Source organism: Culex quinquefasciatus, chromosome 3 (genome assembly GCF_015732765.1).
Source record: "Culex quinquefasciatus strain JHB chromosome 3, VPISU_Cqui_1.0_pri_paternal, whole genome shotgun sequence".
Lineage (NCBI taxonomy): Eukaryota > Metazoa > Arthropoda > Insecta > Diptera > Culicidae > Culex > Culex quinquefasciatus.
In genome coordinates, this window is record NC_051863.1 from 75,226,936 (window position 1) to 75,252,057 (window position 25,122).

General features: G+C 36.9%; 1 protein-coding gene and 1 long non-coding RNA gene across 6 annotated transcripts; one reads left to right on the forward strand and one right to left on the reverse strand.

Moving 5' to 3' along the window:
• Positions 1 to 32: 32 nt before the first annotated feature.
• Positions 33 to 20,640, reverse strand: LOC6032736 (acidic amino acid decarboxylase GADL1). 5 transcript variants are annotated; one of them, XM_038262625.1, is made up of 8 exons: positions 20,530 to 20,640; positions 20,282 to 20,471; positions 19,429 to 19,641; positions 18,581 to 19,346; positions 8,873 to 9,060; positions 8,588 to 8,810; positions 333 to 1,079; positions 33 to 265 (listed from the first exon to the last, which is right to left on the reverse strand). In XM_038262625.1, the coding sequence occupies exons 6-8, from the start codon at positions 8,684 to 8,686 to the stop codon at positions 83 to 85; spliced, it is 1,029 nt and encodes a 342-aa protein (XP_038118553.1). In that variant the 5' UTR covers positions 8,687 to 8,810; positions 8,873 to 9,060; positions 18,581 to 19,346; positions 19,429 to 19,641; positions 20,282 to 20,471; positions 20,530 to 20,640; the 3' UTR covers positions 33 to 82. The 5 variants fall into 5 exon arrangements, with proteins under 5 accessions (XP_038118553.1, XP_038118552.1, XP_038118554.1 ...); XM_038262624.1 differs by having other exon boundaries at positions 19,429 to 20,471; XM_038262626.1 differs by lacking the exons at positions 18,581 to 19,346; positions 19,429 to 19,641.
• Positions 20,641 to 20,780: 140 nt separating this feature from the next.
• Positions 20,781 to 21,813, forward strand: LOC119769592. Its single transcript, XR_005278440.1, has 4 exons — positions 20,781 to 20,968; positions 21,026 to 21,196; positions 21,258 to 21,450; positions 21,510 to 21,813. It is a non-coding gene; the product is annotated as an uncharacterized LOC119769592 (long non-coding RNA).
• Positions 21,814 to 25,122: the final 3,309 nt, after the last annotated feature.

Consider the following 25,122-nt stretch of genomic DNA (forward strand, 5'->3'; position numbering starts at 1 on the left):
TTTGAAGGAAAATATATTTGTTTTTTTTTTTTAATATTTAAATATGGTTTATTCCTGACAATAACAAAACTCGTAACCTTACTTAAAGCATCTCACCGACCCTTTCAATTTCATCGATTACAAATTTCATTGAACTGTGTGTCGGCCTGGGATGACACGTTACGACCATCCGGAAGAAATTTCCAATCTTCTTGTGTGGTCTCGGAACGTACCCAATCAGTACGCTGCCCTGTTTGACCAGTCTTTCCTTGATAATGGCCGTTACCTGAAAGTAGAAATCAACGTTCAAAAAATAGAATAGAATTCGAGAATTCTCTAGAAATTATTCAAACCTCGTAAATCTTCGCCCACCACGCGTCATCCTGCTGCTCCTCCGGCACCCGCAGCTTCTTCGGAACGTACCAGAAGCCAACGTTGGTGTACTGGATCTGCTCAAGCACCAACCTGAACCCGTCCCGCTTCCTAACCTCCCGCGTAAAGAACTCCGCACAGTCAAACGCGTTCTCAACCAGCTCCGCAAGTCCACGATCTCCACGTGCTTTGAACATGAGCCAAATTTTGAACGCATCCACCTTCCGGCCACACTGCACACTCTTGTCCCCCGTGTCGTACGAAACGTCGTAAAACTTGTCCTGCTGGAACAGATAGTCCGCATTAGCGGAATTACACTCGTGCAGCAGTCCCTTGTGCTTCAGCAAGAAAATCGAACACTGCAGCGGAGCCCCCAGCGTTTTGTGCGGGTTCCACGCCAGCGAGTCGGCCCGTTCAACGCCGGCCAGCAGGTGCGAGTGCTTGCGCGACAGGATGGCACTTCCGCCCAGACAGGAGTCCACGTGCAGCCACAGATTGTGCCGCTCGCAAATGGCGGCGATTCGTTCGAACGGATCAAACGCGCCCAGTACGGTGGTGCCAGCCGTTGAGTTTACGAAGAAAGGTTTGCGGCCGGAGGCGAGAACTGTGCAGATGGCTTTCTCCAGCTCCTCCGGAATCATGCATCCTCCGGGGTCGGTTCGGACGAGCACCAGGTTGTCGATGCCGATGCCCAACCAGTGGACTGCCTTTTTGATGCTGTAGTGGGCCTGTTGAAAAAGGGTTCGGAATATTTTATTAAAATGAGTTTTAACACTGGAACGCCCAACGCAAGTTCAACTTGCACGGACGCCCAAGTCTGCCAAAAAAGTTGGAACGGTAATTTCAACTCGCAGGTTCTCAACCGATATTGCGCAATTCTCACTAACTTGGACTTCGCACTAAATTATTGCTATCGATCGCACTATTGCGATCAAAAAATGATCAAAGCGAGCCGATGTTGCTCACCTGTCAATCGTAATTTTAAAGTGCGAATGTACAGTTTGGTGGAAACTGCGACTGGAAATGTAAATAAACAACTGCTGGTTGCCTAGTTTTTGGAAATTTTGTTGTCAAAAGTGCGAGAGAAAAGTGCGGGCCAAATCCAAGTTATAGTGCAAGGATCAATAAGTCCTTTCTCATTTATTTACCATGTAGGTTTTTTTTCAAAAAAATGTCTTCAGTGGTGCTTTAAAAAAAGTTGAAAATCGTTGTTTTAAAAACCAAAATGATTGAAGTATGTAAGACACACAGTTATTATTAAAACTGTGTTTCTTACATATTTCAGCCTAAAGTGAGCAAATTCAATTAAGGAGTTACATACATGTAAATCGACAAAAAAGTCAGAGGTTGGTGTGAGAGCACACACTTAATGTTATTTAAAAACTGTTATCAGGGAATTAAAATATACATTTTCATCTATTATCAAAACAAATTTGAAGACATTTGGTTGTATTATTGCCGAGATATAGCTATTTGAAGTTAGTTTCAAAAACGGGTGCCACGATTTCTTAACAATGCCTTGACCAAATCGTCTCAAAATTTTGGTGAAGACTCGTTTAACCGGTACTGTGTGCATGACGAAGGCCAATTTTCAAAAAACTTATTTTAAAAAAAAGATCGCCAGTTTTAGATTTTTGTATTTCTTTTAAAAGCAAAATTTCAAAATCGGACCTCGTCCAGGCTTGCCACAAATACAGATTTTTCAGCACAGGCCCGAAACACAAACGATTTTTTTTACAGTTAAAATAAATTTGAGCAGTTTTTGTTAAATTGGCCAAAAAGATAAACATTGTTAGCATCTTTTGGCATGTTCAGTTTTTGGTAAGAATATTATTCTTTAAAGTTATACTCGATTGAGTGTTTGGTATGTGCCAAAAAAATCTGTATTTGTGGCAAGCCTGACCTCGTCATGCACACGAGATCTCGAGATATCGTGGCACCCGTAAATCAACTCGGTGTTTCGAGAAAAACGCTCAGAAAGTTTGACAGTACGCTTTGCGCACGTCAAAATGTTGAGCTTAAAATAGTCTCTAACTCAGTATACAGCCATTCCCCACGAAAACAGCATGGTTCGAAAAAAAAGTTCTCCGATCGGGCTCAAAATTTTTCTGGGAGTTTCTTGGCCGAAATAATTAGACCCGTATTTTTTCGTTTGGCCATTAGGGTGACCTACGCCGTGTTAGGGTGGTCCGAAAAATGGAAATTTTCGTCAATTTTCTCAAAAACCACTTTTTTCAAAAAATCGTATCTCTTAGACGCAAAAGACAGATGATTAGTTTGGCTATTTAAGAAACATAGTAAGAAGTTTCAACAATCTAGCTTAACAAATGAAAAGGTCGTATGAACACTTAAAATGCTGTTTTGAAGGTCTCGGGAGCAAAAAGCCTATGTCTGAAAATATTTTTATCGGATTCCTCGGAAAATTTCACATATCATTTCAAAAAATGGTGAAGTTATGTTTTCGATACTCTGAGATACGATTTTTTGAAAATAAAAACTGAGTTTTTCGACGCGCCACGCGCAAAAATGGGAAAATGACGAAAACGAAAAAAAAAATGACTTTTTTCACTAAAACTGCGATAACTTGAAAATTTCAGCGATGACCTATACATGTTAGGGTACCAAAAGTTGCGTATTTCAATTACGAAAATTTTGGTACCCCAACATCGAAAAACTTGAGCCCGATCGGAGAACTTTTTTTTCGAATCATGCTGTTTTCGTGGGGAATTGCTGTATAATCATGTAATATCATCATGAAACTTTCAGGACTGATTGAAAATCATCTTTTTAGTGGATTCAATAAATTTTCTGTAATATAAAATTTTTGTGATTGTCACATGTATTTAACCCCTTAATAACGTAATAAGATTTTTTTGGTGTTTCATATGAAAAAAAAAACAATAAAATATTTGTTGCACTAATTTTATTAAAATTTAATAAGAACGTTGCAAATATTTTTCAAAGTTTATGCCGCCTCCCATCTTCTTAAAAGTTTGCCTGAGTAATCAGGGAGCAAAAAAAAATTTTTTTAAAACTTCAAAATGATGAAATGAAATGAAAATAATGAAAATTAAAGTTTATTCATCTGAAAACCAGTTAAAATGCATTTTCCCGCGTTTATGATCATATTCAGCATGTTTGAACTCCTTTGAAAACATTTTAAATTTTCATGAAATACCAATGTAGAGTCCCACGAAAAGTTTCAAAACTAACGATTGGAAAGCGACTGTACGCTTGTAAAATGCATTTTAAAACAATTTTTTCATCCAAATGTTGAAACCTAGGCTTGTAATTTAAATTTTTATATTTTTATATTTTATGCCCCCCCCTCGGTTTTGGGCAGAGCCGAGGGACATAAACTTCAAAAAATATTTGCAACGACCTAAAATATATTTAAAGTTTTGGCTTAACTTACTTAAATTCCAAGTTTTACCAACACTCATCAGAAATAGATTTAAAAAAAATATAAACTATTGCTGCAATCAAAACCAATTTTTTAATGTGATTTAAAAAAAACCTAATTTACTTAGAATATTCTACTTCTGAAGTGTTTATAAATCTAAAAATATTTTTTTTATTTCAGATTAAATAACACTAAAAACATGTAACCTAAAATGAAATACTCAAAATTTTCACAAAACTTCGTATTTTTGAAAAAAAATCGTAAAGTTCCAGTTTTTCAGTTTTTTACAATATGGATATCGCATGATCGAGATTTTTACATACATTTCGAAAGTAATACCATAAAATGACAAATAATCAAAATTATCTTAAAACTACGTTTTTTTTGAAAAATACTAATTTTAGTATTTTTTCTACATGGGTATCAAATAATTGGGATGTTTTCATACATTTCGAAGGTTGTTACATTTTTTTTTAAATAATCAAAATTTTAACGTAACTATGTACTTTTTCATAAATATAATAAAAATTGCTGGTTTTTTTATATGCTAATCAAATAATGGTTTTTTGGAAACATTTCAAAAGTATTTACGCAATTTTTTAAAATACCCATAGTGTTAAAAAACTGAATTTTTGATTTTTTTTCTCAAAATTACGTAGTTTTGTGAAAAATTTGTGTTTTCCTAACGAAATGTATCAAAAATTCCCAATCATTTGATACTTATATTTTAAAAACTGAAATTTTGAGTATTTAAAAAAATACGTAGTGAAAATTTTGAGTATTTTTCAAAATTTGTGTTATGACTTCGAAATGTATGAAAAAATCCGATCATTTGATACCCATATTGTAAAAAAACTGAGATTTTGAGTATTTTTTCGAAAATAAATCTTATTGCTTTTGAAATTAATAGAAAAATACCGATCATTTGATACCCATTTTGCAATAACAATAATTTTCAGATTTTTTTTTGAGATGCATTGCATTTTCAAAATATAGGAAAAAATACGTATTTTGTGAAAATTTTCATGTAATCATAACTGCAATGGATAGGTGATATCATTTTGATTTCAAAACACTATAATTTTTTGAAGTTTGAATGATTTTTCATATGATTAATGTCTCCCATATAGCTCATATCCCATAAGCTCTGTGCTTCAGTTTGGACCGTTGTATAATGAAGTTTAAGTCATACCTTCCAGACAAAAAAATTGTCCAGCTGTATGTTATTTTCACGTTTATTTGTTTGTGAATCACAATCAGCCAAATTGTGAAAAAATATGGTCATATTTTGAGCTTCTTTGAAATAGACATTATTTTAACATTAAATTTTTTTGAAATTTTGACATTCTCGAGGCCTTTGAAATTTTTTCAGCACTATTTCCCCTTTTTAAAAAGCAACTTTGTGCATTGAAATTTGCCTATGCTTTTTGCCTTCCTCACCTCAATGAGGAAATGCTATAAAATCACTCGAAAAACGAACTTCTTAATTTGACCTCCTAGACCCACCTTCATGTATACATATCGACTCAGAATCCAATGCTGAGCAAATGTCTGTGCGGTTATGCTAAGTTATGCTTAAAAAACGATTTTGACTAAAGTCCGAATGATTGTAAAAAGGGTGGTTTTTGTTAGGAAACCCGTCATGTTATACATTTTTAGAAAGGTATTTGAAAGACCTTTTCAACGCGTCCAAAATATTGAAGATCTGACCACCCTATTAAAAGTTATTAACACTAAAGTGTTTTTTATACACTTTTTTGAGGCCGGATCTCAAAAAATTGGATGAAAAAGTTGTCCCCGAAAATTCCGCGGAGGCAGTCTTTTTAAAAAAAGGTGCAGGTGGTTATATTACACATGACCAATATGACAAAGAACTTTGCATGAGCCTCTTTAAATTATATCTTTTTTATTCAATTTGATCATTTTATTTTATCGATACAAACGCAACCGAGATATCCATTTTGTAGTCATGGCGACATGTCAATTTTTATGTCCAGTATCTAAAATCATGATGTTTGATAAACATTTGAAAATGACGAATAGTTTAAATAAATATAGTCTTTGCCTGTTTTGGTTGAACATTTTGTCGTTTTTTGATTTTTTTTCTGGAAATACTTGTTTAGAGATACACCATGTTCGAATAATTCTAAAATGATTCTAGAAAAAATAGAGAGAGAGTCCCGTGAAAGCCATTACGGAAACAAAAAATCCCACACGAATTTTGAGTAACATTTTTAGCGTACGAGCTCCGATGAGGCCCACATTGCCGTCTGTCGGTGGATACGCGCAACGAAAACTGTCATCTTAGGGCAAGGGCAATACAGTGAGCAAAAGAGTTCCTCAATTATGCCCAGAGTAACGAGAGTTACTCAATGTTCCTCCGAGTTACTCCGGTTGATTTTCTCCATTCCCACCTACATAGGGGCTGGTTTAAATGTAAATTTTAATGTCATGTATTAAAATCCATGAAGTTTGATACTAAATATAGTGTAACAAAAATGAAAATTGGTTTGTATTCAGGGGTTGTATTTCTAAAATTAATATTATTATTGTTATTATTGCTTATTGCGAGATAACATCAAGATTTTACTTCGCTTCGACTGATAGGAGGTTATGGCCGACGAAATACCGCGGTGTAAAAATCAGCAAGTCGACGTCGTCCCAAATTTTGGTTGAAGTTGGTTGCCGGAGTCCCGAGTTATAATGGAGTATTTCCATTCGAGCAGTTTTTGCTTTTTTCTGCAATGTGTACAATGGGAGAACTGTAATTTCTACCACTCGAATCCGGTGCTCCATTACAAATGTTTACGGTAATCTAACTTGTACGTGCGTCAAACGCGTTCTGACCTGAAATCCCTTTGGCCAGTTGTCGCACTTACATCAATTTTCAGGGAGTGACAAGGTAGCACGACGAGATTGAAACTTCTTTTATATGTAAAGAGACAAAAATGCACGGAGTTTTTTCAGATTTCGTTGAATATCTCAGGATTGAAATCGAATTTTGGGGATCTGTGAGGGTCAAAAGGTGAGGTATTGTGAGCTGCACAAAATGGCGTTCTTAACTCAATTTGGCCCAAAATGCACTTACGACAAGGTAGCACGACGACGACGAAGTTGAACTGAAATTCAGCATTGATTTGCCTGTCAACCTGGTTTGCTTTGAATATTTTTTCCCAAAAAGTCAGCTGATTCAAGGCAACCTTTGACAACTGCCAAAAAAATATTCTGTGGCTGTCAGGCGGCCATTTTCTTGCGGTCATATCAGCGTGCGCAAACTATAATTATTGACACCCGCGATTATAATATTGTTCAGAACCAAACGATAAAGCTATTTTTTAAGAAACTTTGTACGACCACAAAGAATTTAAAATAGATTTTTAAATATTCCAATTATTACAATCCTTGACCTGATGCACAGTTTATACTAACAGGCTATCGTAACCAATAATTACAAAATTATTTAAAATAAGTTCGAGGCTCTTTCTGACCGACATCATTCTACTTGACAGCTGGTCCCAAGGGGGCCATAGTTGATTCATCTTAAAATGTTGTCTAATTATTCTTTTGCATTAAAATTTTGTTTTTTTACCGTTGTACAAAAAATTACATAGGGCTTTAGGATCCTATTCTGTTTTAATATCCATTTTTATGTCTATTATAAAAATCCATGATGTTTGGTACCCAATGAAACGTTAGTGTATCTGGGAAGTGACTGAATCGGGGACGCCGGCGACAGTGAGAAGAAGTGGGTGTTGAGGGGAATGATGTGGATGATTAGGGGGCTTAGGAAAAAATGTTTTTCGAATAAATACACGTAAAAAAAATTGGTTTCTTTTGCTTGAGTAAGCTGCCGAAAAACACTCCCTTTAAAGTTAGACACAAACCCTTCCGAGTTGGAACCTAAACAGTGCTTTGTTTGAGTGTGCGAATGTATGTGTGAGCATTTAAACAACCAACGCGAGGTCCGCCTCGGATGAAACCTCGGTAGGCACTGAACTTTTCTGAGGCTAAGTGCTAACTTAAATAGTATCGCACGGCATGTTGCAACCATGGTGCTACATTCTCGCGTGACAGTTCCACGGAAGGAGGAGGCAAGGCAAAATTTTCTAAGTGCTAGATACTTGAATCTGATTAATGTGTTCGGGAAAGGTTGCGCTTGACCAATCAGCGTTCGCTATTCTTTAGTAGTTTTATGTTAACTTTTAAGTACTTAAATAAATAAGTACTGTAATAAACATGTTTTAAGATCATTAAGTAAGTCTTCCCCTTTCGTTTGGTGGGTAAAACGTTCAAATTGGTCGAGAGGGAAAAAAGATACAATCGTTTGAAATCTTGCACTTTTTTCGAAAATTTTCTTCTACGCGTTACATTTCGCTTCGCGAAAAATCTGGATTGCTACCCTTGTATAGAGCCCTAAGACAAAGTTCTTTGTCAAAAAGGTGGAACGATGTTTTCGGTCGCAGAAATTACAGATTTGTTCAAATTAAGTTCTGCAAAGTTCTAGAATCATCTAGACATCCTAACAAATCACTGGAAAGAATAATCATCTTGATTGGTTGAGTTAGGCCCGAGAACCAGCGAGTTGAAGTTACCGTTCCAACTTTTTTGGAGCCTTGGGCGTTGGAATGTTAAAGAATCTTTTAAACCTTAGTGTTCTAATGACGTAGATGACGCATTTTTTTTTTAAATAGATAGATATAGTTTCACCTCAGGTTTCATCAGTCATTGACGTCAACAATATTCAAATAGCAAATTTGAATCCATGGAACTTGAAACAGGTTCGGGAATATTGAAATTTCTGGAAATAATATTTAAGGCATTTCATCAACTTACATCCTCCGACGTGAACGCCACCAGCGTTGGTTGATTGGCCAGCCCGGTCCGCTTCACCCCCGGCAGAGCCCGATACCTTGCCGCCACCATGGCGTACATGTTTGAAATGGATCCACCCGGGGACAGGATCCCATCGCCTTCGACGAACCCAAACAGCCGCAAACACTTGGCAATGAGGGCATCCTCGATCAACGTGAAAGCGGGTCCAACTTCGAATGTGTATCTGTTGAAAACAGGTTGAAAGTTGCACTAGGTCATGGGATGAGGAGTCTCGTGTACACTTACTGGCTGGTATTGAGGGCGTCCGTAATCCAAGAGCCGGCTAGGCCGTACGGATCAACGCCGGCAAAAAGCTGATTGTGGAAGTTGGCGTGTCCGGTTCTGACCGAGTATTGCAACACTTGTTTGATAATCTGCTCGACGCCAGCCTGGTCGCGTGGCTCATCGCTGTCCAGTGTGAAGTCGACCAGTTTCTAGCAAACATAAAACCGATTTAGATAACATACACTGGCTGTCATATACTGATAAGGATTATGCGTTCATTGATGAAAGTATTCCGCGTTTGCGCATCAGGAAACGTGACCTGCGTTAACACACGCATCGTGCATGCTCGGCAGTTCTCTGGAGAATAATAGCAATATCACTACACAACAAAAATCTTTTTTTTTATTTTGATAATCGAAAAAGTTATTTAACAGTAACATGAAATGAATCGATTCTTGGAGAGACTTGTTAAATGCTATGTTTTCTTGAATTTAAATTTTTTGACTTTTAAGTGTACTAAAAAGCTAATCCTTTTCAGGCTGTAAATTTAAGTAATACATAAATTTTAGAATTTTTCAACGTAATTAAGTAATTAATTAATTAAGAGTTATGAAGAATTTTAGATCATATGCAAGATGTTTTCAATTACACGGAGAAAAAAGAGTTCCCAAAATCGTGAACAAGTGTTCATGAAAATGGGAACCACGAACAAAGTGTTAAAATCCCATGGTACGTTTTTGGAAATCGTACCACTGGATTTGAACACTTTGTTCGTGGTTCCCATTTTCATGAACGCTTGTTCACGATTTTGGGAACTCTTTTTTCTCCGTGTAAATAAAACCAATTGGTAATATTTCTCCAATGAATGTATTACGTTAATCCTTTGCAATTTTAATGAGGCAGTTGCAAATATTTTTTTAAGTTTAAGTCCCTCAACTCTGTCCAAAGGAAAAAATAAATAAATAGATTAATAAAAAATGAATTTACAAGCCATGTTATTAACATTTATGTGGAAAAAGTGTTTAAAGGTGTTTTTAACAACTGCCCGTTGAAATTTTGAAGTTTTTCGATAATATTTGCAACGGCCTAAGTATTTTCACATTTTTTTACTCTTGGTAAACCTTTAGTTAACAGCAATAATTGTTCCAAAATTTATTATAATGTAACACACAATTGATAGGAACTCCAAAACTCTGTTTGTACATCAAAAGAACTTATTGTAACTTAATTATTTACCAATAAAACCAAATTGAATTGAAAAAAATTACGTCAATTGATTCTTCTGCTACAAGAGATATCGCATTTTTTCACATTTTTTTGTGATTTGCTTACAACTAAGGTTTTGTGATGTTTTCTTTCTTAGTATCTCCGGCCCCTGATCTAAAATAAACGTTCTGATCAAATTTGATCCGTTTGATGTTGATTGATCCAAATTTCAAACATACAGATAAAACGCAACGCGCCAGTTCCCGCAACACGCTCACCTTTAAATCCTCGGGGAACTCGAATCGTACGACCGGTTCATGGTCCGGCACGCGCACGAAATGCTGTTCTTCCAGTATTGCCGGTATCTTGGACAGCAGACTCCATTCATCACTCATTCTTGTCTTGTCTAATTTAGCAACGCTGATAACACTGTCTTCTCCGTTGAACACCTCTCTCTGAACACACCTGCACAGGTCAACACTTCTTTCACTACTGTTGGCTACTGCAACGGAATATTCCTCCTTCAAGAAACTATAAATGGGTTTAGCTCATCCACACCTTCAACGGCGGTGGGGGGTATGTCAACTGTGCGGTTAAGAATATCCAATATTTGCACAGTCACGCTGGTTACCGGTTTTGGGTCTTGCGGGAGACCTCGAGACGACTTGCTTAAGACGAGCTTGTAACGATGACTGAGCGGCTCTAGCGTGATGTACCGGGTCCTAAGTCATGCGCGACGCACCACCTTTCACTGAGCTGAGCCGAGGTTGAATACAGGCGAGCGACAGACAACTGAATGCCTTCACTCAATGAAAAGAAGAGAGAGAACATTCCCATAACGAGAAACAGCTGATTGCTCTCTTGGGTGAGATATGGCTGAGCTTGAGGATGGATCCATTGAGTGATAAAAGCATAACTTGTATAGAATGAGCGAGGCAACTGATAGACGGTACACTCAAAAAAATGCACACGTTGAAGTTACGTGAAAAGTTATGTGGTATTTTTCCACTACAGTTTTCACGTAACTTCTACGAGGCGGCCCTAGTAGAAACGAAATTTGCTTGGCCAGATTCTTTCACGTCGTTTCTACGTGCTTAACACGTAAATGCTAAATGTATCAGCTGGTATACTCTACATGAACGTTCTAGTAATTGTTATATGAATTTTCTAGTACTAATAAGGATTAATTTCAGCTTATTTTTCTGTTTTTTTTAAAAAAAGAAGAACCAAAAATGCAGTTTAACTTCAACACTCAATGTTTATTTGAATTCTTCTTACATTCATAAATTATTTAAACTCAAAATTTCGTGATGTCAATTTGAACAACCATTTTGGTTTCCGCTTGACGAATCGAAGTTGGTCACGGATGATCCTTCCGGCGGGGCCAGTGGCTCAAAAGATAGCTGCTCCGGCTAATCAACTTCGCACTGGTGGTAATCCTCGTCCCAGTCACGCTTGCCGACCACGAAGAATTTCGGTCAAAGTTTCCAGATTCTGCCGACCGCGGGGGGACCCGTTTCGAAGTTATGACGTGGCCGCACACCATCAGCTTGTTCTAGCAAACGCTTGGAACACCGAATTTGTTTGAGACGACGAGAGGGTGGCCGCAAAGCACCTGGCGTATTTGCACTTCTCCGGGCACTCCCGGCAAAGGTTCACGACTCGTTGGCCATGTCATGAGCATTTCCGGTGGCGTCAAGCACCACTTTGGCACGAGCCATGATTGGCATTTTGACGGACGAAATCGACGTCAGGATGATGACCGGGATTGCGCCTGGGATTGCTTTCGAGAGATTCTTGAGGTCACCGCTAATGAAAGCACCGAGAAATAAGATGAGGCTTCTAGAGATCTGCAAAACAAACAAAAAATGAATTCTAATAAAAATATTTCAACTCAATTTTACTAACCGTCTGCTGCCCTCCTTGAAAAAAATGTGAGCGCAATCCGGCAGCATGTCTTCACCGTACGCCAACAATTTTCATACTAAAATAATCACGTAGAAATTTCGGCCGAATGGCGCATTCGAGTCTCGTTGAAGTTACATTTCAAAACACATAAAGGCTACATGAAAAAACCTAGTGGAAAAGTACTATAAGGTTTTTCACGTAACATCAACGTGAAAACATTTTTTTGCCAGTACAATTTCACATTATTTTTACATGTGTCACGTAAAACGAGCGTAGCGAGGGGAAAATCGGGGTTACGTGATTTTTCAAGTAGCATCAACGTGTGGATTATTTTGAGTGTATAATGAAGTGTCAGAGTTAATTAAAAAAATACGGCGTTTAGCTTCATCAAGCTGTCTGAATGATTCCTAATTTCGCTTATTCAAATTGCCAACACGTGCCAGGTAAATGGAAGGCTTATAACCGTTTCAACTTGAGGTGTTTTTTTATGACTCGGCCAATATTGTTTTATATAAATGTGGCTTTTACTTAAAATTATTTACATGCAGGGTGACACACCTACAGGGTGTCAACCAAGCCCTAACTTCTACTGGTGACCTTTTAAAGCGTTGGTGTCTTAGGAAAAGTTGTTTAACTACTTATTCCAAGAAATGTTGACATGGTTGGAAGACAGGGTGGCACATCTACAGGGTGTCAACCCATTTCTAGCGTCTATTTAAGACCTTTTTGATCACTGTAAAAGGGTACAAATCGCAAATTAGGCCTGTCACGCAATAGGTGGCTGAACAAAAATTCGTAAAAAGTTAGTTTTTCACATAAAATTTCCTGGGAAATCGATTGCGCATGATCAAAAACAGTTTCCGATCTTGCAAATTTAATTTTTCATAAAAAATGATGGTTAAAAATTTTAAGTACAAGATTTTTTCTACAAAAATCACTGTTTAAAAAAATCATAACTCGTCGGACAAATGTTCAAACTACAAACTTCTGAATGGCTTAACATTCCAACGCCCAAGGTTGCAACGGTAACTTCAACTCAATGGTTCTCGGTCATAACTCAACTCAACCAATCAAGATGATTCTTCTTTCCAGTGATTTGTTAGGATGTTTGGATAATTTTAGAACTTTGCAGAACATAATTTGATCAAATCTGTAATTTTTGCGATCAAAAACATCGTTTCAACTTGTTTTTTTCAAAATCGCCAAAAAATTCGCTAAGGCAGTCGTTTTAAAAAAGGTGGAACTATGTTTTCGGTCGCAGAAGTTTCAGATTTGTTCAAATCAAGTTCTGCAAAATTTTAGGATCATCTAGACATTCTTACAAATCACTGGAAACAAGAAGTGTTAAAAAAGGAGCAATTTGGCGGAAGACACCAAATCAATAAAAAAAATCTTGAAAAGTTACAGATTTTTTTTTATATTTACGTACCATTTTTGTATGAACAGCTGCCAAAATTGTATGGGTGAACCAATAACACAAAATGGCTTCTTTGGTGATAGGAAAGGCCTCCACAAAGTTTGAGCCAAATAAAAAAAAAATGGTCGAAATCGCCCGATTTTGTAGAGATTGATCCAATATCCTGAACATTTTTACAGAATAAATTCCATTATTCAGCTTCCTTTCATTTTATGGAGCAATTTACAGAAAAAATACAACTGATCGGAGAGTTGCCAAACTAGCTTCTTAACTTTAATACCGTGTTTTCAATCATTTGCAATCGATTTCCAAGGAAATTTTATGTGAAAAACTGAATTTTTACGAATTTTTGTTCAGCCTATTTTGCGTGGCAGTACTAACTACAGGTCTTAAATAGAAGCTATAAATGGGTTGACACCCTGTAGATGTGCCACCCTGTCTTCCAACCATGTCAACATTTCTTGGAATAAGTAGTTAAACAACTTTTCCTAAGACACCAACGCTTTAAAAGGTCACCAGTAGAAGTTAGGGCTTGGTTGACACCCTATAGGTGTGTCACCCTGCATGTCAATAATTTTAAATAAAAGCCACATTTATAAACAACGTTATTACGTTAAAAAATAAGATTTCAAAATATCTTCCAATGTACTGGCAGTGTTGGCAAGAATAGTAGTTTATGCAACAAGTAGCAAAAAGAGGATTTTTTCAGTACGAGTCGTACATTTATCCAACGAGGTTCACCGGGTTGGATAAATACGAAGAGTGCTGAAAAAATCAAGTTTTGCAACGAGTTCCATACAACATTTTTCATGTATTTTGTCAATAAATCGTTTAATTCAAAAAAATGTTGAAAATATTTCTAAACAAGTCCTGAAAAGTTCAACTTTTCAGCACCCATTTCAGCATTTATTTTGAAAAGTGTTGCTATTCGATTCTGTTATTTTTGGTACAGAAAAGTAGGCTATTTCGTCGTTCAAGAATGACAGGAAAATTAAGTAGGGGAGAGTGGGGAGACTTGATCTCCTTTTTTTTGTATCGCACATAACTCTGTCAATTTCTTACAAAACTATGATCTTTTTGCATGAATTGAAAGCTTAAACATTCAACTATGTTTGGCTGATAAGGGTATTTCATCAGATAAACTCTTAGAATAATGCCAAGCGTTTTATAAAAATATTTTAAACCGGCATTTTCAAAATGTTGGGAGTAGTTTGATCCCCCTTTCAACATTTTGAAGAAATCTGAAGCAAAATGTTTCTTATTAATCCAAACTTTTAATTTTCTATAAGATACAGCAATTTCACATTAAACCTGTACGTTTGTGTTCAAAATATAACATGTTTAGCATGTGAAATATTTAAAAACTTAAAATTTTCTTTTTTAGACCAAAATTGAGCATGTTTACAAAAGCTGGTAATTTTTGTTTACAAAACTTTTGAAAAATGGTTCAAACTGCAGTTAGTTATGTACAACTATACTAAAGGAAACTATGTACGAAAACCCAGCCCAACTATTTAATCTTGAGGCTGATTCCAGTGACTGTAAAAATGCAGGGATCAAGTCTCCCTAAACGCACTTTTTTAAACAACTGATTGTAAAAATAGTATGACGATAAATTTAACGTCAAATGCGTAAGGGTTTTAGAGTTGATATGTTTATCAAACAATTCATGTATAAAAATATTTTTTTGAATAAATTTTGAGTGTTTTCTATACTTATCAAAACAAAGAAAAAAGATCTCTTGGAAGTTTTTTGCAGCACTTCTTCGAAAAATGTGTCTGAGTTACAAACATTATTTATTTTTTTTTCTTTGTTTTCTATAATGAATTTTAGTCAATTTCGCACAACTTTCTAGAACAAAGCTAATTGTTTTACCCACATGCTGACGAGATACAGGCTTGGGATCAAGTCTCCCCGGGGATCAAGTTTCCCCACTCTCCCCTAGTTTCACGACGGAATTGCAAAAATATAATTTTCAGCACTTATTTTGAAATGCCTCTTTTAAAAACTCTGTATCTTTTTCCAGAAGCAAGATAGGACCATACTTTCTTCGGGAAAGTTTTAGAGGATATTCAGGACTATACTCCTACGGTGTTAGTTTTTAAATTGAGTGAAAAATGAAAATTATTAAAATCAAAATGTAAAAAAGAGGGTTTTCCCATACAAATTTCCATACAAATTTGAATCGCTTTGCGGAAAGCCGGGTCAAATCCAATCGCTCCCAAATTGGGGGTTGTTGGGGGCCCAAATGGGACCGGAAAATGCCTGTTCTGATTGAATCAGTCCATTTTAAAATTTTCCCATACAATTTCAAGCCACCCTAATAAGAACAAATAACACACCAAACCAAGCCTACTCCGGTGGAATCGCTGGCTGGGTGCTGAATAGAGGTTCGCAAAGCGGCCTCAATTTAGAACTATCAAAGCGGAACCAATTTACTGTTTGTAAAATGCTCCCAAGAGGTAGCTTTATTTATTCAATAATTTATTTTGTCTGGAATTAAAAAAGTCGATGGCGTCAAACTTTTGAAGTATTCGAAGTCAATTAATCTTAAGAAGAGTGTTGAAATCGAGATTGGCAGAATTCGTCACTAACATTTCAGAAAGCGCATTTTGAAATTTGAACGACGATTAATAAAGAAAAATCTTACTCCGATATTATCACTGCGCTCGAAAGACTTATCCACCCATTATGGTTCACTCACGGACGAACGGACATGACACCAGGAACAAATTTTCTTCAAATTTCTGAAGCAATTTATCACTTGCGCCATCTACACTCAACACTGAAAAAAACCAACATAGCAAACTTAAATGTTTTTTCACGTGAACTTCTCCAAAAACCAACACGATAACTTCACGTGCTTTTCCTTTGACTCTCACATGCTTTACAGGTCAAATGAATGTGAAAATCATTCAGCTCCAGCTGATCGTTGGCAAAAAAGAATTCACTCATTTTTCGCATTGTTTTCACGTGAGCTACAAATGAATTTCATTTAGATTTGCCCCAATCGGCTTGTCTTTTGGTTTTGAAGTGAAAGTCACGTGAGATTCAAATGAATTGGACTTTGATTTGCCCCAATCGACTTGTTCTTTGATTTTGAAGTGAAATTCACGTTAGAAACACATGTGTTGGTATCGAAAGCTGAGCCTCGAGAAATAGCCAATCAGTTGATAAAACAAGATGGCAATTTTCAAGAGCTCAAAGCTCGAGCTCTCAGTTTTAAATTAAGTTTATTGCAATTAGATTGCAACTTGAATGAAATTGAAAAATAACTGATCATGAACTGTGGTAAGCATTAACAAAACTATAATTTATATTAATTCCATTATGTTAACCCCATGTTCTGTCACTTTTACAGGCAATCATGATTCGGCAGCCTCAAGGGCAGCCTTCAAAATACTTTCTGGATGCCGATGTGAAATCCTCCGAACATTTTAGCTGTCCGGGGGCCTCACCGGATTTTGCAGGAAGATGTGACCTTTGTTGGGCGGATAAACATCAACAAAAATCTCTGTGTAAGATTCGCGTGTGCAAAATGTTGTGATGTGAAAAATAAGTGTTGTATATATTTGAAGAAAATAGAAAATAAAAATAAATATATAAGAAATAAAAATTTAAAAATAATATTTATTTCTATAATTTTTGATTAAATCTAACGAACAAATCACTTGAAAATCAATGGAATTTCATTTGGCACTCACAAGAGCTTCATTGCATATTCAAGTGAGTAGTCACGTTAATTTCACGTGTTTTTCATTTGAATTTAACGCGTCGCCCGATGGATTCTTTTGAAGTGATTTACACATGAGATTCACATGTTAAATCGTATGGGACGGATTCATGTGGAAAACATGTGATAATTCTATGTGCCTTTCTTTCAGTGAAGTTGTCGAAGTAGCATTGCGCGATTACGCATGATTTCTCAAAATGTCTTATGCAATAATTAATTAAAACATAAAGCATTGGTATTGTACTACACAGAAAAAAATATGTAAATTTCCACTTAATGTAAACCATGTTTTCAATGTAAACTTGCTTGATGTAAAACCCAAATTCTATGTAAAAATCTAAAACACATGTAAAAAGCAAATATGTAAAATCAAATTGCATGTAAATTTTGAATCTCATGTAAATTTGTTTGGTTTTGCAATAATATCAAGCAAAACATTGTAAAACGTCCCATCTCATTTTTCAAAACATTGAGAAAAACGAGGATGAAATCTGCGGTTGGTTTTTCAATTCCTATTTCGAACATAATTGGCCAAATGCGATTATTATTTAAGTAAAATGCGTGAAACTAGATGTGTTATGCATTCCCACATTCAATTTAATGCAAAAATGTAATTATTCCTGTAAAATTGATGAAAAAATAACATAGGCCTAAAAAAAGTTATCAATATGCGGGATCAGATTAAGCCCTTTGCGTTTTAGACCCTTTGTAAACATTGGCGTGTTTCATTTTCCATTTGGGCCTTATGTCAAACGGCCAAACACGACGGCAGGATTTGTTTTTGTTATTGTTTTGTTTTTTGGCCTCGTAGGCCAATCCAAAACAAATCACGCTTTCGTGTTTGGCCTTTTGAATCAAAAAATTATTTTTGCTCGTTTTTGTTAATTTAACAGTTAATATCGAGTTTTTTTATTACATTTTTTGTTGTACGTCGAGTATTACTGCATTCCAAATGGTAAGTTCAAACTTTTAGTGATTTAAAGTGAATAATAAAGTTCTTATTTTGCAGGAAAGTTCGTGATACTTAGATGGCTAAAAAAGCCCACAAACTTGGATAATAATGGCCAGTAGGTGCTCCAGGAAAAAATGTGAGTACATTTGTGAAAGGAATAACGTCCTACGATGCCGACGGAGACAATTGTTGCATTCCGTTTTCGGAGACGTGGAGACCAAGCCGCCAAATCGCATGACTATCTCCGTCGAACCCAAGGTCGAACCTGTCGACTGGTCGATGGCACCAACGGCTTGACCGGCTACAACCAGGAGAAAAGGAGTAATCAGTGCGAATGTACTTATCAACGGGGAGATTCATCGGAACTAGTGACATGGAATAGCAAAGAAATTGTATTGTGTAATAAATTTATGTAAATGGTTCGTGTTTTGAGTTTATTTACAAACCAGAAAAGACTAGAATCATAATGATGCACTTCTTTAGGGAGTGTAGGAATTTTCCAGAAATACTTACTTACTTATGCTTCCTGCTCCCCAGTGGAGCATAGGGCCGCGTTGAAGGATTTCCACTGTTGACGATTCTCTGCTTTCGCCTTCACTTGGCGCCAGCTTAACGTCCCAAATACTGGGAATATTTATTTTGAATAAATCTCTGTAAGTGGAAAGATGAACTCGTTGATTGGAGCCGTCGCAGATGGTGTTAGAACGTGGAGGATTTGTCAGTCGTCCGGATCAGTCGAGAGCACTCCGGTTGAGTTCACCAAAAGGCGAAGAACACGTGTCGGTGTTTGATTATGCAACGGTGCTGACTTGTACCCAAGCTTGTACCGACCGCCGCTGCTTCCGGTAGCAGATTTCCCTCAAATGCTGCCTTTATCGGTTCTTCGCCAACACCCGTCGTCGGAGCAGTCATAGCCACCTGAGTTTATGATCGCGTTCGAGGCCAGCATATTCTTGTTTCGAACACTAACGCATCCGCCGCTCCGGATCGATGTTCCGGCGACGTAGTGTTGGTGCTCGTGTCGTCGGCCTTGCTCATGTAGCCACTACCGTAATCGTTCGTAGCGCTTGATACCATTCGGATTGTTTCGGACGTCGCCGGTTGGGCTTATTCGTGGCGTAGTCGTTGGCTGAGTTAGGTTCACTTGGTGCACGTCGTTGCTGCCGAAGCGGGGCGTCTGGTTGTTTCCCGTTGTTCACGTGCGCCCGCAGGTTTTCCACCGTAAAAGAGATGAAGAAACGGGGACAGTCAGAATTGTGGTGCTGCTGGGTTTTGGGATCTAAAAGAGACATATAATGACAACATTTGAATTTGTATTCATTATTGTATTGGAATCTGCTCTTTCAAAATTGTCCACTCACCCGAAGCCATGAAGAAATAGAACGCGCCATGTTATTCCCGCCAGCGCTGGCAGGAGTTTCAAGCGGGCGCGCGAACTGTTCGGAATTCCGTTGTTCACGTTGACTAGATTGATCCTCGGGTTGATCAGATCGTCTTTTTCGATACAGCCGGAAGTAGATATCTGTCCCGTGGCCTTGCACTGCATCGCTACTCCGTTCTGTCCCGGAAGCTTGCTGTTTCGCAGTAATTCAAAACAAAGGGCCATTCTTTGTTTCGGTGTTTGTTTTGAAACAAATTGTTTTTGTCCCTGGGTCAAACACGATTTCAAAACAAAACAACCCAGTTTCTACATTGGCCCTTAGAACCAAAGGGTCTATGAGGATTTTGAATACAAACAAAATATCATTGACATCGGCCTTTGGTAAAATATATGTTTTTTCATAGAAAAATCATATTTTTCATACTTATCTCAATATGTAGCGATAGTTTAACACCTTAAGAACCGTTTGCAGGAAAAATGTGTTTTGTTTACATTTTTGACTTTGGACCTTTTACATTGTTTTGCTTGATATGATGAATCTACACTATGTAAATATCAACATAATGTAAAAGTGACTCAATGTAAAATCATTCAACATGTAAATTTAGAAGCAAATAATGACTGTTTAGATTGACAGCACAAACAAAAACAAAACAGTTCAATTTGAAAGTGCTTTGCGTTCGGTCGCGCAAGCTGAATGGAACTAAAAAAAATATCGTGCTGATGTGATCAAATTACGAATGCATTTACAATGCAGGCAACAGCAGCGATTCCGCGGGTGTCCACAAACCGGGTTAAGCACACTAACGGAAATCGTCGCAGAAAATTCTCACCGCTAAGGTTCAGCAGATTCTGGCCAAAAGGACAAAACAGTGTGGCCTCCTAAATTTTTCCGGCATCCGACGCGGTGCTGTCTTGTCTTGGCTTTGTTCGGCGGGAACTTCCAAGCAGATTTTGAACGAAATGTTCCTGAAGAATTCATGTTTCGTCTTTCGCAGCTGGACCAACGTGCCTGCCTCAGCCCTGTAAAATCGAGATTCCTTTTTAAATTTCTTGTTTTTGTACGTTTTTTTTAATTTACTTTGACTTAATAATTTGCTTCAATTTGTTAGGAAATCAGTCGGTTTTGAGACGTGACAGATAAAAGTAAACAAATTTTGCACGGTGCAAGGGCATCAGAGATTTACATGCATGAATAAAAAAAACACGTTTAATGAAAACAAAGCATTGAATTCAGTGTTTGATCTTGCATTTTCCCATTTTAAATAAGTATAATTGCGTGACCGTGCAATAATTCTCCTGATTCTCTCGCACCGTGTACTGTTTTGATTTTTCCGACGATCATTCCGTCAGAATGATTGGTTCGCGGGTGCATCAGTGCTTGGTGCAGTGTTTTGATTTTCGCCGAAAATTCTGGCCTTGTTGGTTTTTCCGAAAGAAAAGCCTGATCTGTTGAGACCGTGCTTTGAGCCCTACTGGCATCGTGTTTGTGACTGCCGGAACCGTCTTGTCTGACACGTGTAAGTAGAAATATTTTTTTCACTTGGCATCAAGCTTAAAATAATTATAATTTGCAGAGCTCGACATTGATACTGGTGGATAACGCTTTTGTGTGCAGTAGTCTCCAGTTGGACTGAATCAACTGCGGATCAGACTGACGGACGGAACCGATTCGGAAGAGGCTCCTTAGAAGTAAGCTTATTTTGTTCTCACACCGTGTTTGCAGCAGAGATGATGAGAGGGAAAATGTAAGACAGAACGGTTTCAGCTTGTTTGAATTTAAATTGACTATTTTGGTTTACTTTTCAGCTGACCATTTGGATGTGTGTGAAAACGAGTAGCAGCAGTACGTCGAGTACTAGTGGCAGCCGGGACTGGGAAGTGACCGAGACTACCGAGGAGCTGACATTAGAACGCGAATGTTAAGGAGGCTGGTAAAAACGAGGACTCGCTCCTGCAGATTTTTGGCGTACACGTGAACATTCAATTCACGCTGGTCAAGGTAAGAAGGTAAAGATCATGAGTTAAGGCTAGGTTGTAAAGAAGTCTCTTTTAATTCAGGTTAACCGGTACACTACGAGACATTACCGAGCGTATTACAGTGGATCAATTTCAATCACAAGCTTCTCTACTGTTATAAGACTTGGAGATGGATATCAAGAAGCGGCACCAAGCGTCTTATGGAAGCGGTGAGTAGCAGATTCAACTGAGCTGCACCATGGGCACATCGAGAGTGCTGATCTTTTGTCAGCTGATGACAACATTGACATTAATCACTATCAAGTAAGTTTGCAGCCTTATTAATTAAATTTAGCATTTTTAGCATCATCAAAATCTCACTATTTTGCTTTCTTGAATGAGCAAGTTTTAGAATGCATTCCATTTTTAAGATTGTTCCACTTAATCTTCAGAATATTGTGAAATTTTTGACTAAAAACTATAGCAAACCAAAAAAACTTGTTTCTAAGTATAATATGATATTGCTCCGTTAAATCTACTCAACGAGTAAAGTTGGCTCGATGTTTCTAACTGGTTATTTAATCATAGAAATAATAAGCTTGCCTCTCACCCAGTTGGATTGGGTTCGATCCCAGACGGTCCCGGTGGCATTTTTCGAGACGAAATTTGTCTGATCACGCCTTCCGTCGGACGGGGAAGCTAATGTTGGTCCCGGACTAACCTAAGGGTTAGGTCGTTAGCTCAGTCCAGCTGTAGGAGTCGTCTCCCTGGGTCCTGTCTCGGTGGAGTCGCTGGTAGCCTGTTGGACTAGCAATCCAAAGGTCGTCAGTTCGAAAGGTTTTGGGTGACTCGCCACACATAACCTTCGGACGCCTAGAAATGAGCAGAAACTTGCAACAGAGCCCACAAAAGACCCGGGGTTCGTTAAAGTGGATTGCTTTGCTTTGCAGTTCGAATCCCGGAGTGGATGGAAGCTAAAGTGTAAAAAGAGGTTTGCAATTGCCTCAACAATCAAGCCTAGTTTCGAGTAGGAATCTCGCAATCGAGAATCGAATAATTTGATTTTTTGATAAGCCTTTTCGCTAATTACAAATTTTATCTCAATGTGGATGTGTAATTTTATTCATATTGGTCCGTTGAATCTGGAATCTGGAACGGATTCTAGATTCAGCGGAGCAAAAAAAAATTGTGTTCGTGTAGATTTACATCGGATTCATTGGAAATTTACACGATTTCAAATAATTTCGATTGGCATATTTACAATAAAAGTCATGTAAATTTCCAATGAAGTTGATGTAAATATACATCATTTATCATGATACCTTTTGGTACAGGATAAGTAATGTAAATTTACAGAAATATTTTTTTCTGTGTAGAAACAGTTTTTGGGCATTAATTTTGTCTTTATGATTCTATGCAAATTATCATGGTTACTGAAATTGCCGAAAAATTGATAGAAATTGTATTTTTAATATAAAATCATACGACAATTTCAAAAAGTGCACATGATTTTGCATCACCAGTTGGCTTTGTTTACGTTTAAGACCACGTTGCGCAAAGCTTTTGACATAAGCGATCTCGCATGCGCAGGTTTTCGCCAAGAAGAAGTAAAAGAAAACCTGCTTCACTTTTTGAAACCCCGTGTGATGTCCGTTCGTCCGTGGTTCACTTAATTCCACCCACTTCTGACGCAATTTTTCGTCACGTGGAAACCAAAAAGGTCTCTTTTGGCCGCCCATCTTTTAATCTATGAACAAAACACGCGCGAAGCACTTAATTTCTGAGCGAATGGCGCCATATTGGCCGCCATCTTGAAATTATTGATTGACTTAAGAGTATTCTGAGTGTCATATTCGTGTTCAGCGACCTCAAATTAGTTAGATCTGAGTGGTTGATATCAAATTTTAATGCTTTCTTGTTGATTTCGCCATTGTGTGTTCCCTAAAACGAGTGCCTAAAAAGAGTTGCATCGACGAATTTAGTCGGTATTACTAGCAGGTTAGTCAGATCAAGTTCTTGTTTAAGATGAATATTGAAATCCTACCGGTTCGAATGCTGCAAGAACGATCAAGATTGGTTGAAATGGAGCCAAATGCGAGCGAGTTGAATTTAGCGAAGCAACTGTTTCGGAGGCTTGATCGTCCGTGTAAGTGAAATAAGCCTTGGACGGAGGAGTGTTAAGAACTAGGTTAAGAAGGTCTCCTGACACAAATTGAATTTCACCTTCTTTAAAGAAGGGAAAACTGCCTTGACTTGTGATAACGGATAACAGAAGTTGAATTTTCGATTTAAAGTTTTTTTTTGTATTCATTCTAGTTTCCATAAGGAAAAGCTCTCTTGACTAGTGATAACAAATTTAAAAGGGAAGGGAAAACTCTCCTCCTTCAGCTTCATGAAGCACTCGGGCGTAATATTTCAATCTTTATTTATCAAATCACGATCGAGATTTCTCGATCCAAATATTACGATCGTAAATTGTCAATGTCGTAACTCGTAAATTGTCAAGTCAATAAAACAAAGCTTCAAAAATGTCATAAATTAAAAACATTTTTTAAATTCTCAAAAAAATTCAAAAAAATTAAAATCTAAAAAATTAAATTTAAAAATCAAAATTAAAGAGAAAAGAAATTATTAAAATTTTGAAATTTGAAACGAAAACAAAAATTATGAAATTTATAATTTTAAATTATGGAAATTTTGGAAATAAAATAAATAAAAATGAAGAGTATTTTTTTTAAACAGTTAAAAACATTTCAGATTCTTTCTGAGTCCTAACGATATTTGCTTATTTGGGTGGATGATTCCCGTGAAAGTTAGAAAATACTACTTTTTATGTTTGCTGTTCTCATTTTCAATAATAATGTTGAATTTGTTACAGATTACATTTTTTTTTGCCTTTTGATTTTAAATTTAGTTTTTGATAAGTGAGATGAAAACCTTAAAAAATAATTTTTATTTGCTAAACTGCCGTTCTACGCATAATTGTCCCATGTCATTTTTGGGCGATTCTGAATTTTTATCATTTTTAAGCTTAATTTTACGTATATTTTCAGAAAAACACATAAAATCTAATACATTGTTCATGCAAATCATTGAAAACAACACCAAGTCTGTTTGTCCCATCGTTGAACTTCTACGCATAAGTGTCCCACCAAGTATTTTCTATCACAAAATTTAAGAAGCATTTCATCTTGTGTACCTGTTTAGCTGTAAGAGGATTACAAATAAGGGTGATAAAATGTTAACCGGGGTGATAAGGGACATACAGGGCGAATAGGGACCCACGGGACAATTATGCGTAGAAACACAGAAATCGATCGAAAAATTTCAATCGCGTTTTTCTCAGTTGCCCTTTTTTGAACATGGGAAAATTATGCGACAGTAAATGTCGCAGAAAATTCAAATTATTTTACTCTTTTTGGCTGGACAAGATTGTTAAATCTTGCTTTGATATGAAATTCAATAAAATGATAAAACAGAAGCAAATGCGCGAAAACTTTTTAGCAGTGAAGCAGTTCTGTAAATGAGAATACGCATGCCCTACATTTTGTTTCAAAAAATATATAGAGCTCATCCATAAAACAGGTTGGAACTTTTTTGAAAATTTGGAGGATTTTTTTGTCACGTTCAAATTTAGTGTAGTTTTTTTAGTTTATCGAAGAATAACACATAATTACGCATAAAAAGTAGTTTTCGTGATTTAAACATTTAATTT